The 17,414-nt window shown below is 49.7% G+C and overlaps 1 protein-coding gene across 2 annotated transcripts in view; it reads left to right on the top strand.

Moving 5' to 3' along the window:
- Positions 1-17,414, top strand: part of STUM (stum, mechanosensory transduction mediator homolog) — a 96,350-nt gene that overhangs the window by 67,635 nt on the left and 11,301 nt on the right. For both annotated transcript variants that reach the window (XM_064164697.1, XM_064164698.1), the window contains exon 2: positions 6,684-6,863. In XM_064164697.1, coding sequence (XP_064020767.1) covers positions 6,684-6,863 — 180 coding nt within the window. The remainder of the gene's footprint in view (positions 1-6,683; positions 6,864-17,414) is intronic.

Raw genomic sequence — 17,414 nt, 5'->3', positions numbered from 1 at the left:
CAGTCTGTTCAACCAGGTAACAAGTGATAGGACAGGAGTGAATGAATGACCTCCAGTTACACCAAGGGAGGTTTAGATTGGATATTGGGAAAAATATCTTCACTGCAAGAGTGGTCAGGCATTGGAATGGGCTGCCCAGAGAGGTGGTGGAGACACCATCCCTGGAGGTGTTCAAGAAGTGTTTGGATGCGTGGCGCTTTGGGACACGGTTTAGTGGCTGTGTTGGTGTTGGGTTGATGGTTGAACTTGATCCTAGAGGTCTCTTCCTACATAAGCAATTCTGGAATGGGCTACCCAGTGAGGTGGTGAAGTCACCATCCCCGGAGGTGACTGATGAGGCACTTGGTGCCGTGGTTTAGTTAATCAGAAGGTGTCAGGTGATAGGTTGGACTCGATGATCTCAAAGGTCTTTTCCCACCTGGTTAATTCTGCGTTTCTGTGGTTTTTCATTGGGAAGCCAAAGGCAACGATGTGATACCCTGATGTTGTGCTGGCATCTCTGCCAGGGCTTTTGCTTTGTGTCTGCTTGTGCAGTTAGCAAGTTGTGTTTGCTGGTTACACTCACAGCCTGAAACCTTTCTGAGCAGATGATTCCCTTGGCCAACATGGTCCCAGCTGCAGTTTGTGTGCCAGGTTTAGGCTTGCCAGGCTATAGGGCATTCAAGTGTCTAAACACTTGGTCGGGAAGGAAAATGGTTTGGTGTCCCAGCTCTGGTGCAGCCAGGTGATAGCAGCAGAGACAACTTGCTTCTCTTCCTCCTCCTCCTCCTCCTTTCTACCTCCCTGCTTCCAGACACAAACACTTCCATATTTGGCCACGTGTAACTCTGATGGCTTCTCAAGGGGAAAACATCTGCTTTGGCAAGTACAGTTAGGACTTTCTTCTGCTTTTCTAAAGCATATGGGGACTAGAGGAAAAACACATCCATATGAAATCGTGCCAGGGGAGATTTAGGTGGGAGATTAGGAAAAATTTCTTCCCTGCAGGAGTGATCAGGCACTGGAACAGACTGCTCAGGGAGGTGGTGGAGTCACCATCCCTGGAGGTGTTCAAGAAACGTGTGAACACAGCACTCTGGGACATGGTTTAATGGCTGTGGCGGTGTTAGGTGGAAGGTTGGACTCCATGGTCTTGGGGATCTTTTCTAGCTGGAAAATTCTATGACTCTATGATCCTCTTTGCCTGCTGGCACGGCTCAGATCCTGTATTTAAAAATGCCAACAGCCTCCCAGAATTCATTAATCATAATGAAGGAAGGAAATGCACTGACAATGGAAAATTAATTGGCTCCTGTGTGTACAAAAGTGGCCTGAAGAGAGAACTGGAAGGGAAGGGTCATGAGATTTTCATCCTAATTTCTGCACCAGTTCCTTGAGAGAAGGGCACAACTGCTTCATTTGCTTTGTTCCTTTCTGAACGGGACTAGACATTAGCTCAGTCACTGTGGTGTCCAGGGCATTCTTTAGCTAACTCAGCATCTCTCTCTGATGATGTAAGTCTTTAAACCTTCACTGAAGATGAGCCAGCAGTGTGCCCAGGTGGGCAGGAGAGCCAACGGCATCCTGGCCTGGCTCAGGAGCAGTGTGGCCAGCAGGACAAGGGAGGTTCTTCTGCCCCTGTGCTCAGCACTGCTCAGGCCACACCTTGAGTGCTGTGTCCAGTTCTGGGCTCCTCAATTCAAGAGAGATGTTGAGGTGCTGGAAGGTGTCCAGAGAAGGGCAACAAAGCTGGTGAGGGGCCTGGAGCACAGCCCTGTGAGGAGAGGCTGAGGGAGCTGGGGGTGTGCAGCCTGCAGCAGAGGAGGCTCAGGGCAGAGCTCATTGCTGTCTGCAACTATCTGAAGGGAGGCTGTAGCCAGGTGGGGTTGGGCTCTGCTGCCAGGCACCCAGCAATAGAACAAGGGGACACAGTCTCAAGCTGTGCCAGGGGAGGTCTTGGCTGGATGTTAGGAGGAAGTTGTTGTCAGAGAGAGTGATTGGCATTGGAATGGGCTGCCCAGGGAGGTGGTGGAGTCACTGTCCCTGGAGGTGTTGAAGCCAAGCCTGGATGAGACAGTGCCATGGTCTGGTTGACTGGCTAGGGCTGGGTGCTAGGTTGGCCTGGGTGAGCTGGGAGGTCTCTTCCAACCTGGTTGATTCTATGACTCTATTCTATGATTCTACGATTCAAAACTGTAGCTTAAGGATTTGTGCTCATTTACAACAATTTGTTTTGGTCACACATCTTAGAAGAGTTACAGGTAAGGTTAGAAGAGTTAAAGGTAAGGCAAGAGGGGAATGGAAATGTTTTCATTTGAAGAAGAATTAGAGAGTGCCTGGTTGGAGGAACTCCCAAGGAAACCTTTCTAAGTAGTTGAAATGAGATGGCCTAGCACCCTGTCAAGCTGACTCCTAGACCTGTCCCATGCAGGGGAAGAGACATGCACTTCCATTTGGCAAGAGTTTGCACCCTGATGGGAAAAGGTAAACACCCAGTCTCTGATCTTGCCTCAATCCACATTTAATCTCAGAGAGTGCTGTGGTGGAACTTTGCAGACAACAGTTTCGGGAAGCATGGAGAAGCATTCCAGGCTTCCTTCTGATTTGCAGACACTATAAAGGTAAAGCCCAGTATAGAATCATAGACTCAGCATCATTAAGGTTGAAAAGACTTCTGATATCAACCATCAACCCAACACCACCATGACCACTAAAACATGTCCCCTAGTGGCCCATCTACATGGTTTTTGAACCATTCCAAGGATGGTGACTCCACCATCTCCCTGGCCATCCTGTTCCAATGCCTGACCACTCTTGTAGGAAAGAAATTTTTACTACTATCCAATCTAAACCCCCCCTGGCACAGCTTGAGGCCAGTAGGTGAAGCAGGGTAGAGATCTTACATAACCCCACATGGACAACACAGAATACATGGAAGGAAAGCCACAGAGTGGAAGGCAGCCTTTCTGCAACAGGCAATGTGGAGACTACTAAGCCATCCTTTGGGATTAAAACAATTTTCCCTTTTCCTCTCTGCAGACTTTTTTGTTTTAGTGGATAAGGGGATGAAGCTCTGCCTGTAAAAGCTGAGCAGTCAGAGGGCAAAGTCCAGGGGGAGTTTCTCACAGAGAAGAACCACAGAATGCATTTTGGATTGGAAGGGACCCTCAGAGGTCATCTTGTTCAACACCTCTGCAGTGAGCAGGGACATTTCCAACTAGATCAGGTGGGTCAGGGCCACAATGTCTCAAGGGATGGGGCTTCAACCACATCTCTGAGTAACCTGTTAAGGTTGCCTGAAGGTTGAGAAGATGCTTCCCCTCTCCCTGCCAGCCATGCTCTGCCCTAGGGCTGCCTTCCGTCACTCCATCAGCACTCACCCGTGGCACAGGGAAGGGTGGGAGCACAAAATCAGCTCAAGCCAGCAGTAGGAAGATGAGCTGGGTTTTAGGAGCCAGTGGAATGTTGGGAAGATGCTGGAGTTGAAGGCTGCAAAGGATGGTGAGATTAGAATAGGCTGTAGTTAGACTTCTCCAGCTTTTCAGCATCTTAACTGCCCATTTTCCTTGTGAGCCATGGAAGAAGAGGCAGCAATGGAAAGAGATTATCTCTTCCACCCCACTGACAGTGCAGGACAAAATGATATTTTGCTCATAACCAGATCCTTCTGCTCTCTCTGGTGATGTCTTCTGGGAGGACATAAACCGAGTGCTTCTTCCTTGTCTTCAGCCAAACCAAGCAACTCCTGCTTCCCCTGAGTTCAAGGCACTTGTGTGATGAAGGCCAGCTCCGTCCCTCACATCTTACAGGGTGTTGTTGCGGGCTCCCATCCTTTGATGGAAAGAGGGCAGGGTTTTTTGGAACCCACTAGACAAAATGCTGCAGGATGTTTAACTCAAGACACTGAATTAATAGGGCAGAGTGGTTGGAAAGTTGCCTGGCAGAAAAGCACCGAGGGATGCTGGTTGGCAGCCAAATGAACATGAGCCAGCAGTGTGCTCAGGTAGCCAAGAAGGCCACCAGCATCCAGGCCTGGATCAGCAATAGTGTGGTCAGCAGGAGCAGGGGAGTGATTGTGCCCCTGTACTGGACACTAGTGGGGCCACACCTCAAGTACTGAGTTCAGTTTTGGGTCCCTCACTACAAGGAGGACATTGAGGTGCTGGAGCAGGTCCAGAGAAAGGCAAAGATGTCAAAGGGTGTGGTGAGCATTGTTCAGTCTGGAGAGGAGGAGGCTGAGGGGACACCTCGCTGCTCTCTGCACCTACCTCAAAGGAGGTTAGGCAAGGTGGGGGTTGGTCTCTTCTCCTAGTATCAGGTGATAGAATGAGAGGAAACTGCCTGAAATTGTGGCAGGGGAGATTTAGGTTGCACAGTAGGAAAAACTTCTGTTGTGAAAGAGTGGTCAGGCATTGGAACAAGCTGCCCAGGGAGGTGGTGGAGTCACCATCCCTGGAGTCTTTCAAGATCAGACTTTTTATGTCCCTGGGCAGCCAGATCTAATTGGAAGTGTCCCTGCTCACTGCAGAGGGGGTTGGACAAGATGACCTTTGAGGCTCCCTTCCACCCCAGTGCAATCTGTGAATCTCTGTTGTAGTCACTATGCCTGGTAACCTTTAAGAAACATGTACAGATGGCATCCCAGGCTGCAATGTAATGGCCATGGTGGGCTTAGATTGATGGCTGTGTTTGATGATCTTAGAGGTCTTTTCCAACTGAATCAATTCTATGGTTCATTAAAGTAAACATGTGACAGAGCTGCATTACCCAATCCAATTCACATCACACCTTTGTACCTTCTTCAGCAATGCTGTATTTATACTTACAAAGCACCAATAAGCAAGCCCAAAGGTAATTCTTATTGAGAAGAGGTATTGAAGTGCAGTCTTAGATCAGGTGACTGAACCTCCTGGCCAGTAGCTCTTACATTACCTGGATCAGAAACAGTTTTTTTCTGGTCTTTGCTCATGTTGCATAGTGGAAGCTGTTCCTGTCGGTGGCAGGGGCTTGGAACTAGGTGGTCTGTAAGGTTCCTTCGATCCAAACCATTTTATGATAGATTGGTTGTGGGACAGACAAGGCTGCAGGTTTCAGCCAGTCACAGGCCCAGCTGTGAATAAATGATTAGCTTTGTCCAATGTAGTAAATTCAGGAATATTCCTTGTAAACACTGCTGTGCTGTAGGCTTTTACCTCCCCCCAGCTTTAACTTTCATACATCAGCAAGATCCTTCTTCTGAATTGTTTCAGAAAGTTTGAAGGGTGTTTGCAACTTCTGTGAGCTGGTCTCAGTCAGAGCCAGGGGGTGCAACAGCATCTCTGAGCTGGTCTCAGTCAGAGCCAGGGGATGCAACAGCATCTCTGAGCTGGTCTCAGTCAGAGCCAGGGGATGCAACAGCATCTCTGAGCTGGTCTCAGTCAGAGCCAGGGGATGCAATAGCATCTCTGAGCTGGTCTCAGTCAGAGCCAAGGGATGCAACAGCATCTCTGAGCTGGTCTCAGTCAGAGCCAAGGGATGCAACAGCATCTCTGTGCTGGTCTCAGAGCCAGGGGATGCAACAGAAGGTCACCTGGCTTCAGCACTGCTTTAGCTGCTTCTGCTTTGTTAAGGCATGCTCTTAGGTAACAGCTCAAGACTGGAGAAAGCACTGTGCAAAGATCCATTGCCACATGAGTGCCCCTTTTTCTGTGTGTGCTCCTTCCAGAGCAGCATTTGTGAACAGTACCAGACTGCCAGACCCTTGCGGCTTTCTAGAACTAGTCCTGGTCTGACTCTGGGGTCAGTTTTCCCATTTAGAACTGAGTAGCAAGTGCTGTCTCGAGGAGAGAGCCACCAGACAGAAGAAAGGTAGACTTGCACAGCCGTGCAGCACTCCCTCATAAACTGCCTGCAGCTCATAACTGGTTACTCTTACATGGGGTTGAAGGAGCTGAAAGAAACATGGCCAGCAAATGGAGAGGATGTGGCTGCTCTGCTGAGACCTCTGTCCAGTTCTGAGGCTCCCAACACCTGATGGAGTGGATCCAAAGGAAAGCCACAAAGATGATCAGAGCTGGAGCACCTTCTCTACCAGCACCAGCTGAGGGCGCTGGGGCAGCTCAGCCTGGAAAAGAGAAGGCGCTGGGGAGACCTTATACATTTCAGTATCTGAACCCACAGAAGGGCTAAGGAGGAGCTGTTTAGAAGGGCCTGTAGCAATAGGATGAGGGGTAATGGTCTGAAACTAGAGCAGGGTAGATGCAGGTAAGCTCTTCACGATGAAGGTGGTAAAACACTGAAACAGGTTGGCCAGAATGTGGTTGAGACTCCACCCCTGGAGACATTCAAGGTCAAACTTGGTGGGTCACTGAGCAACCTGATCCAATTGGAGATGTCCTTGTTCACTGCACAGGGGTTGGCCAAGATGACCTTTGGGAGTCCCTTCCAACCTTATGCATTCTGTGATCCTGTGCCCAAAGCCAAAGGGTGTTTTTCTGTCCTGGTTCTGCAGTATGGATATCAGTGTAATCCAACAGGATACAGCAGCACGGTCAAGTGAGATGTGGCTGTGCCTCCGTTTATCCCCCTGGAAAGTGTTCTCAGCTTTGCAGCACTGCAGTGGGAGCACAGGAAGTGAGATGCTATGAGACATCGTGGCCATAAGGGCTGAACCTGGCATGAAGCTGTGGCTTTTACTAGGTGCTGTGTTGCTGCTCTCTCCCTAGGAACGTTTGTGTCTGCTTTCACCGTGCTGTGCGGAGCCCGGACGGACCTTCCTGACAGGCACAAGTGTTGTGTCTTCTGGCTGAACATTGCTGCGGCTCTGATTCAGATCCTGACGGCGATTGTGATGGTTGGCTGGATCATGAGTATATTCTGGGGGATGGACATGGTCATTCTTGCAAGTAAGTACAGCACACTCACCCCTCAACTTCTCCCATCCTTGGCTGCATTGCTGGGTCCCAGCTAATGCCACTACAAGCCACTGGACTTCACTGTGGGGAAGAAGAGCCACAAGATGAGCTCTGCAAGTTCATGAGAAACACAGCAGGCAGAGGAGTTGCCGGGAGGCAGCTGGGATGGATGTTGTGACACATCTGGAAGAGTCTCCTGTCCCACCATGTGGGCTAGGATCTTCCTTTATCCTTTATTGTTGGAGAACACGTTCGGTGGAGCGCTATGGGAAGATGACTCTTTGGTCACCAATATGGTCAGATGGTCAAATCCCCTTTATTTCCGTGGTACAGTGACTGATACGCGTTCTAGCAAGAGGCTGCTCAGCTTAAGATTGGTTACAGGTGATAATTGAAAGGTTATATGTAATGTGCACATAGGTTAACTTATCACAACATTCTAAGGGTCAGCCTCCCAGACCACCCACTCCAGCCCCCTTGGTTGTCTAGTCTCTGCCCACTGCAGCTGTGTGTGGGGTGCTCAGCTGTTTACAGCTCGATTTCCTGGCCTTGCTGGGAACCAAGGACGTTCTCAGCGCCAGTTACCCATGTTTGTGACTTTATGTCCTCGACTGGTGAGAAATTCTTCCACACTTTATAAGATAAAAAGTGGAAGAAGGGACGAGGCTTCGTGGCAGACAGCAGCTTGGAGCCCCTTGTGCCCTGGTCAGATCAAGAAAGCCTTTTCTCTCTTGCACCTCCAGCCAGCTCCATCCCTCTGGTTAGTGAGACCTTCATGTGAGACCTTCATGTGAGACCAGTTATGCTTCCGAGGAGAGCAGAGCCAGCTGTCCCCAGAAAGCCCTGGGGACTCTGTTGAGCTCTCCCCTTCCCAGGATCCATTTAACCAGAGGCTTTTTTAACCATTTCAGAGAAAGTGTTTAGGCTGAGCCAGGCTGTTGAGCTACTCCTAGAAGAATTTCCCATATCCCTTTTGAGGAGCATGATGCTAGAAGAAGAATCAGAGCACCCAGTCAGTCAATATTACCAATCTGGAATGCAAGCTCTCTAACTTTTTCTCCCAGAGACTCTTACTGGTGTAAAAGATGTATCCTAGCTGCATCATATCACCTGTATCATACTGCAGAGAATTAAGGAGGCAGCTTCACCTCCCCTCCAAAGCCAGAAGCAGCCCACACCTGGGGGTGCTGGTTGCACCTATAAGATCTCACTCCTTTTCCAAAGGCTCGCAGAGGCCAGCAGGCATTGCCCCAAACCAAACAGCTCTGAGATCTTTAAGGCTTGCAGGGCAGGCAGTTCACAAAGCACACACTCCTCCCAGAGAATGTCTTACCAGCAGCTTTTACTTTTTAGTTTGATGGGGCTTCACTTTGTCATTTCTTGACATCTGTGACTACATAGCAGAGGAGAGAGAATCTCAGGAAACAAGTCTCCACTTCGGCATCTCATGGTATCTGTGGCTGCAAGGCAGAGGAGGAGAGAAAAATCTCAGCAAATTGCCAGGCACCTGCCTAAAGCTGGAATGGATGACAATTTCAGGAAAAGCAGAAAATTGGTGCACACCTTCAGCTGTCCAGCCCATGGGCTAAACCCTCTCACCAAACCTTTCACTGAGGTCTGGGCCAGCGTCAGTTTACAGGCTGAACTAAGGGCAATCCCCTCACAGAACAAACGATGGATATTAGAAACCCAAGCATAAGTGAGGCAAAAGGCTTTCCTCAGGATGAAGCCAGCACTACACTTGCCTTCTAACTTGCTAACCAAGTTTTCTCTTAGATGCACCTGCAGAGCTGGGGTAGCCCAAGTTACTCCTGAGCATGAGCTGTGAATCAGTGTACATAGGCCATGTCTTTAAGAACCTGCCTGATTTGTGTGTGATCTCCTATCTCCTGTGTTCATAATCACACACTCATTGCTTAGGGGTGCTTAATGGAGCTAAATCCAGCTGGTCACAAGTGGTGTTCCTCAGGGCTCAGTGTTGGGACCGCTTCTGTTTAACATCTGTATTAATGACCTTGATAAGGACATGGAGCGTGTCATCAATAAGTCACAGGTAACAGCAAGCCAGGTGGGAGTGTTGATCTGTGTGAGAGCAGGGAGGCTCTGTTTGGATAGATTGGTTCAATGGGCCAATGTTAATGGTATGAGCTTCAGCAAGGAGAACTGCCAGGTCCTGCACTTGGGCCACAACAACCTCAAGCAACACTACAGGCTTGGGGCAGTGTGGCTGGAAAGCTGTCTGGCAGAAAGGGATCTGAAGGTTCCAATGGGCAAGCAGCTGAGTATGAGCCAGCAGTGTGCCCAGGTGGGCAAGAAAGCCAATGGCATCCTGGCTTGCATCAGAAATGCTGTGTCCAGCAGGAGCAGGGAGGTGACTGTGCCCTTGTACTCTGCTCTGGTGAGGCCACACCTCGAGTATTGTGTTCAGTTTTGGGCACCTCAATACAAGAGAGATGTCAGAGTGCTGGAGTGAGTGCAGAGGAGGGCAAGGAAGCTGGAGAAGGGCCTGGAGAATAAATCTGATGAAGAGCAACTGAAGGAACTGGGGATGGTTAGTTTGAAGGAGAGGAGGCTGAGGAGAGACCTCATCACTGTCTACAGCTACCTGAAAGGACATTGTGAAGAGGTTGGTGCTGGTCTCTTCTGACAGGTAATGGGGGAATGGCCTCAAACTGCAACAGGGTAGGTTTAAACTGGACATTAGGAAGATTTTTTTTCATAGAGATTGGAACAGGCTGCCCCAGGAGGTGGTTGAGTCAACAACCCTGGATGTGCCTGTAAAAATCACTTAAATGTAGTGCTTGGGGTTATGGTTAGGGGTGAGCTTTGCAGAGAAGGTTTCATGGTTGGACTTGATCATCCCAGAGGTCTTTTCCAACCTGAATGAGATTCTGTGATATTCCTCTGCTGGATAGCTTCTGTGTGCGTTGTGTTGACTGGCAGCACTCAGCTCTGCAGTTGTGGAGAGAGGCAGGTAAGTATCTATGCAGATAAAGACCTGAAACCATGACAGCCCTGTTCATGTCTGTTCTCCAGGGGAAAGGGGGTGGGGCTCAGGAGGGTCTTTCTGGTTGTCATAGAATCATTAAGGTTTAAATGTTTTCCAGTGTGGTTGCTGAGGAAAACCATATGGGTTAGAAGAATCACCCCAGAGCTGTTCCTGCACCTTGCTGGACTCCAGCAGTTTGGGAATCAGAGGGTGGGTGAGCAACATGTGGTGTGGATTCTCAGACCAATAGGTCCCTGACCCCAGCAGCAGTATTTCATCCTGGCCTCCCTGGTGGCAGTAGAGAAGTGACTGTGTCTCATGTTCACCAGCTAAATAGCATCTGACACGTTGCAGCCCTTGGCAGTTTCTTGCTGTCTCATTAAATAGCTAAGTATTAAGTTTAAATTAAATAGCTGAGATTGAAGTTTACTTACCATGCAGAGAAAATAATGGCTAAATAAAGCAGCTCTTTGTGGGTGGAGAATTTTTCAATCAAAACAGAGAACAGAAATGCTCCCAGCTGGATCAAAAAGCCTGCTTCTTGTGGTTTGTTTTCATGTTAAAAAACCCAACCAAACACCCAAATAAGCAAACAAAAAAATGAAAAGGAACTAGGGTTTGAAATGCAAGAAGTAAGATGTTTCATTTTAAACCCACTGCTGGGGAAGAGCTTGCTTGGGTTGGGTGTAAACTAACTGTTTGAGATGCACCAGACAGAAACTCTACAGCCTTGCAAGCTGAATTCACATGCAGGTGGGGAAATAGTTAAAGTGATACAAAATACTGCCCACCTCCAGTGTTCCTCACCTTGAAATGGCTGAGTCATAGAATCATGGGATCAAAGAGCTGTTTTGGTTGGAAGAGACTTCTGAAGTCACTGAGTCAAACTGTCATCCCAGGAACACCATGGCCATTAAACCATGTCCCACAGTGCCACGGCCACACCCTTCTTGAACACCTCCAGGGGTGGTGACTCCACCACCTCCCTGGGCAGCCTGTTCCACTGCCTGACTGCTCCTTCACAAAAGACATTTTTCCTACTATTCAACCTAAACCTCCCCTGGCACAATTTCAGGCCATTTCAGCTCTTTCTATCACCTAATACTAGGGAGAAGAGACCAACCCCCACCTCTCTCCTTTCATGGTGAGAGCAATGAGGTCTCCCCTCAGCCTCCTTCTCTGGAGTAAACAATCCCACTTCCCTCAGCTGCTCCTCACCAGACCTGTTCTCCAGACCCCTCACCAGCTTCTTTGCCCTTCTCTGGACATGCTCCAGCACCTCAATATCCTCAGTATTGTAGTGAGGGACTCAAAACTACACCCAGTATTTGAAATGCAGCCTCACCTTGCTGACTACAGGGGCACAATCATTTCCCCACTCTTGCTGGCCACACTATTGCTGATCCAGGCCTGGATGCTGGTGGCCTTCTTGGCCAGCTGAGCACACAGCTGGTTCATGTTCAGATGGCTGTCAGCCAGCACCCCCAGGTCTTTTTCTGTCAGGCAGCTTTCCAACCACTCTGCCCCAAGCCTGGAGCATTGCATGGGGCTATTGTGGCCCTTCTAATTTTCTCCCTGCACAGCCTCACAACCTTGTAGCCCTCCTGAGTGGCCTGCCCCTTCTTCTAATACCACAGACCCTCCTTTTCTCCCTAAGCAGCCCTAAACCCTCTCTATTCAGCAGGCCCCGGCTTGCTCACCACCTCATCTCTTGGCACAAAGGGACAGTCTGTTCCTGTGCCTTTAAGACTCCCCTCTTGAACAGTGTTCAGCTTTCCTGGACGACTTGGCCCTTAAGAAGTGTGTCCCAAGGGACTGTGTCAACTAATCCCTGTAACAAGCCAAAGCCTGCCCTCTGGAAGTCCATGGTGGTAGTTCTGCTGGCCCCCACCTGAGAAACCTATCATTTTGTGATCACTGTGCCCAAGACAGTTCCAACCATTACATCACCCACAACTCCCCTCCTCACAAACATCAGGTCCAACAGGTGGCTTCCCTACATAACTCTGTGGGGAAGACCTCCACACACTCCAGGAACCTCTGGGACTGCTACCTCTCTGCTGTGTTATACTTTCAGCAGACATCAGGAATGCTGAATTCCCCCAAGAGGAAAAGGGCCAGCCATCATGAGCCTTCTGCCAGATGTTCTAAGAATAGTTTAACTGTCTCTTCATCCTGGTTCAGTGGTCTCTAACCAACTCCCACCAGGATATCTGCCTTGGCAGCCTTCTCCTTGATTCTCACCCATAAGCATTCAACCTTATTATCACCATCACTAACCTCAATACAATCAATGCTCCCTGACATACAGAACAGCACTACTGCCTCTCCCTCCTTGCCTCTCCCCTCTGAAGAGTTTGTAGCCATACACTGTGGCACTCCAGCCATGTGAGGCACCTCAGCACCCCACCATCATTTCAGTGGTGGCCACTATGTCAGCATTTTCCTGATGAACAGCAGGAACTAGAGGTCGCTGCACACTAACGCATGTAGCCATGCTGTGTGCGTTACTGCAGGTGCACCTCAGTTGGTCTAAAGGTGAAGACCTTTTGTAGGGACAAGTCCTAATTCCTGCCTGTCTCTGCTCAAATGCTCCTGTGCTTGCTAATTCATCAGTGTCCCCTTTGCTGCCGTGTGGGTTTCTACTCATAGGATCACAGGATGTTAGGGGTTGGAAGGGATCCAAATTGATCATCGCCAGAGCAGGACAATCCTATCTAACACAGAGGAACACATCCAGACAGGCCTGGAAAGGCTCCACAGAAGGAGTCTCCACAACCTCTCTGGGCAGCCTGTGCCAGGGCTCTGGGACCCTTACAGTAAAGAAGTTCCCCCTTGTGGTGAGGCAGAACCTCCTGTGCTGCAGCTTACACCCATTACTGCTTGTCCTGTCCCAGGGAGCAAGTGAAAAGAGCCTGCCCCCCCCCCCCACTCCTTACCTCCGCTGATACAGCAGACTGACACACCTTGCTACCACGCCATCCTTCAAGTTGATGTGCTGCCCTAGGGTTTTTTTTCTAGCAAGCCCAGGTTTTGTGCCCTTCCTCTTTCAAATTCAGTGTAAACTTCTTTCCATGAGCCCTGCCAGCTCCTGTGCTATTTCTTCCAAACGTTGCCAGCAGGCCTGGTGTCTTGTGACTGGCAAAATCTGACCAACTGACCTCAGAGACTCCTGCAAGGTGCCCTTTAGCAGGAGATATCCCAGAAGGAAGATTAATTTAATGTAGTTTTACTGCCACACTTAATTACTTTTGGCAGCACAACAGCATGGGACATTTTCTCTGCTAATTGCCAGCTGGCCCCACTGAAAGCCCCAGATAGCTTCTTTAAGTAGCCATATGGCTTTGTCCACCATCCTTCATTTTACCTGCTGTCTGAAGACAAAGGTAGCTTTAAAGGAAGCACTTCATTCTTCTGCAGTAAAAGCAATCTGGTCTCACCCCTTGCTGCTGCATACCTCCAGCTGTCCTTGGTGGTGGCTGGGCAGTGCTGTTGTGCTGTGCTCTCCTCAAACCCCTCCTCACTAGGGTGGGGATGAGGCATGGAGCTGAGGCAAAGCACAGCTAATAATCTGGCAAAGGCCAACTGGAAAAAGAGCCTCCTAAGGCTTTCTGGGCAAGTTTCCCTCTGCTAATGGCACACCTTGTCCCCAGCCCACAGAGCACACATCTTCATTAGCTGCATTGTGCAGCATGAATGCAGAGGAATGGCCTTTCCAGGAGCTCCCCAGCTGCTCCGAGGTCACTGGAAAGGGTTGTGTGCCGTTTCTTTGCAGAATTCATCAATACAGCTATGTCACACTGAGGTGGCACAGGGGACACAAGTCGGGGACTGTTTGTCCAGGCATTGTTTTGCCTCTGATGAATGCAGCCAAGAAGCCAAGCCTTGTTTCTGGAGGAAGCTTTTGCTCAGCTCCTGGCATCTGAATTAGCGACTTGCATGGCTGGGCCTGTGAACAAGCAGTGGTGCCATCACTTGTGGTTTCACAGGATGGGGACTCCTGCTGCAGTCTCTGCTTCTGCAGCAAGCAGCTGACTTTCAGAGCCTGATAACCAGACAGTAATAAGAAATTATCTGTAATCATGCTGCCCACTTGCCACTCCTTTGCTAATTACAGTGCTCAGTCCTTGCCAGAGGCTGCAGCAGATGACTGTATGGTTACATGTAATGGTTTGGGTGTTACTCACTGCCCCCCACACTTTGGAAATCACCCAGACTAGACTCAGCCAGCTCTGGAAATTGAATGAAGCTTTGTATTTACCGCTTAGCACAATAGACATGCAGAGATGTACAGTATATACAGTTATAGACAGAAACAGACAAGGTAAAAGGTAATACAGACACACAGCAGCCCTCCCAGAAACCTGAGTCCCCAGGAGGAGCTTCCAACCACCCTTCCACCTTCCCCCGCCCCCACCCCCCGCTGCTTACCCCAGTCCCAAGGAAGAATGGAGGTTTGGCCAGGGGGTTAGGAAGCAAAATGGATTAACCAGAGAGACAGCAGAGAGGCTAGAGAGATGCAGCTGAGCCAGTTCCCCCAGAAGAAGCAGAAGCAACTCTCTTATCTGTGTTTGAATTTTTGTTCTCATACCTCTCAGCAAGCCAATGAGTGCAGCAGACATCAGCCTTGTTTCCCTTTTACAGCCTGTAATCCAGTTCTTCTCACCAAATCATTCTAGCTAGCTTCAAACTAGCACACCTTGGGCTCTGACAGACTTTGGGAGGCCTCTGCAGGGTCCCTGGATTGGAAATTAATAATCTGTTATTAATTATGAATATTAATTTCTGGATAATATTTTTTATGAATACTATTTTAAAACTTGGGGAAATTCCCTGAGATTCTTTGGATTTTTGGTCGACAGGAAGCAAATGCAGAGAATTAAACAGTTGAAACAATCAGAACCTGGAAAATAGGAACACGAGGACAGGAAGAATTCCAACTCTGCGTATGGAGTCTTGGCATGCACTCCAGCAGATCTACTCACAGTGCTTTTGGTCCCTCAGTAAGTCTCCCATACCAAAGATGCTTTCAAACTCGTGATAAGGATCCTGGGGTGAAATACAAACTATTGCAGGCAGAGGGAGGGGCTGAGTTGCGCTAAGCTGGTGGGTGCCAGCTGCATACACATTGCTGCCTTGATTCCCAGTTAACAACCCGTGAGTGGCAGGAAGGCAGAGAGGCTCAGTGCAGAAAGGCTGAGTGCAGAAAGGTGGGTTCAAAATCACCCCCCTTTAAATACTTGATTTGGAAAATCCAACTGGCCAATGGGCACTAGCACCATTGCTCTGGCCAATGAGTTCAAAGCTTCCTGCCCCCCTTGGCCGCGCAGGCAGGGCGAGGGGCAGCACAAGACACCTGACAGGTGGTGCTAAGCCCTCAAGGCTTTGCTCATCTGACTCAACTTCCCAGACTCAAAACAGGAGGAGGAGAGCAAGGGCTGAACTGGCCTGGCAGGATTTATGCCCTACCAGGGCAGTTGCTTCTAGGACAGGTAATCACAGAATCACAGAATCAACCAGGTTGGAAGAGACCTCCAAGCTCATCCAGCCCAACCTAGCACCCAGCCCTAGCCAGTCAACCAGACCATGGCACTAAGTGCCTCAGCCAGGCTTTGCTTCAACACCTCCAGGGACGGTGACTCCACCACCTCCCTGGGCAGCCCATTCCAATGCCAATCACTCTCTCTGACAACAACTTCCTCCTAACATCCAGCCTAGACCTCCCCCAGCACAACTTGAGACTGTGTCCCCTTGTTCTATTTGTGGTTGCCTGGGAGAAGAGCCCAACCCCCACCTGCCTACAGCCTCCCTTCAGGTAGTTGTAGACAGCAATGAGGTCTGCCCTGAGCCACCTCTTCTGCAGGCTGCACACCCCCAGCTCCCTCAGCCTCTCCTCATAGGGTTTGTGTTGGAGGCCTTTCAGCAGCTTCATCACCCTGAGAAGAGAGCAGAATCACAGCATAGTTTCATTTGGAAAAGATCTCCACGATCATCGAGTCCAACTGTCAACCTAAGACCACCATGGCCATTAAACCATATCCCAGAGTGCCATGGCCATGCACTTCTTGAACACCTCCAGGGATGGGGACTCATCACCTCCCTGGGCAGCCTGTTCCAATGCCTGACCACTCTTGCAGTGAAGAATTTTTTCCTGATATCCAACCCAAACCTCCCCTGGCATAGTTTCAGGCCATTTCCTCTCACCTTATCACATGATACGAGGGAGAGGAGACCAGAAAACATTTGAGAGACTCAAAAGACAATATCCTAAGCCAGCTGATAACCTTTCATGAGATGAAGAAACTTCTGTGGAGAAATTGCCCACCTAGGCCTATTATGGGTTTTGAGAAAGCTAAAGAGAGCTCTCCTCCAAACTATGCCAGTTTCCTACCGAATGCTGCAGTAGAGAAAGTTCTTAAAATACTGTAAGTGTTAAATACCAGCAGAGTTTGCAGCACCCAGCAGGCTCAGGCACACCACAGTTGTGAATTATCTGTGGGCACAAGCAAACTCACTGAAAAATGCAAAAAAAGGCTGTCAGGTGTAGGTCTCCCTGCAAGACAGCTGAAGTGCAGTTCATCATCATCATCACAATGATGATGATCTAACTGCACTTTAACTGTACTGTAATAAAAGATCTAATCAAAGATCATTAAGTCCAACCAATCTACCAATTCTGCTGCTAAAACCATGCACCTCAGCACCACATCTCTGAGCCTTTTAAACACCTCCAGGGATGAGGATTCAACCACCTCCAAGGAGAGTCTGTGTCAGTGTTTAATAGCCAAGGCCAGTGAGCTGGAAAGCATATGAGGATTTCCTGGCCAAGCTGGCAGCTTGTGGCTTGGAGAAATTCACTCTGATATGGGTCAAGAACTGGCTGGAAGGCTGGGCCCAGAGATTGGTGGTGAATGGTGCCACATCCAGTTGGCAGCTGGCACCAGTGGTGTGCCCCAAGGGTCCAGTGCTGGGCCCAGTCCTGTTCAGTATCTTTACTGATGGTCTGGACGAGGGGATTGAGTCCAGCATCAGTGAGTTTGCAGATGACACCAAGCTAGGAGCAGCTGTGGAGCTGTTGGAGGGTAGGAGAGCCCTGCAGAGCGACCTGGCCAGGCTGGATGGGTGGGCAGAGGCCAATGGGATGAGATTGAACAAGGCCAAGGGCAGGGTTCTGCACTTTGGCCACAACAACCCCAAGCAGCACTACAGGCTGGGGACAGAGTGGCTAACAGCAGCCAGGAGGAAAGGGACCTGGGGGTGCTGGTAGAGAGTAGCTGAAGATGAGGCAGCAGTGTGCCCAGGTGGCCAAGAGAGCCAATGGCATCCTAGGCTGGCTCAGGAGCAGTGTGGCCAGCAGGACAAGGGAGGTTCTTCTGCCCCTGTGCTCAGCACTGCTCAGGCCACACCTTGAGTGCTGTGTCCAGTTCTGGGCTCCTCAATTCAAGAGAGATGTTGAGGTGCTGGAAGGTGTCCAGAGAAGGGCAGCAAGGCTGAGGAGGGGCCTGGAGCACAGCCCTGTGAGGAGAGGCTGAGGGAGCTGGGGGTGTGCAGCC

Source organism: Pogoniulus pusillus, chromosome 25, assembly GCF_015220805.1.
Source record: "Pogoniulus pusillus isolate bPogPus1 chromosome 25, bPogPus1.pri, whole genome shotgun sequence".
Classification (NCBI taxonomy): domain Eukaryota; kingdom Metazoa; phylum Chordata; class Aves; order Piciformes; family Lybiidae; genus Pogoniulus; species Pogoniulus pusillus.
The sequence above is the reverse complement of the archived record's forward strand: the minus strand, read 5'-3'. Positions and strand labels throughout refer to the sequence as shown.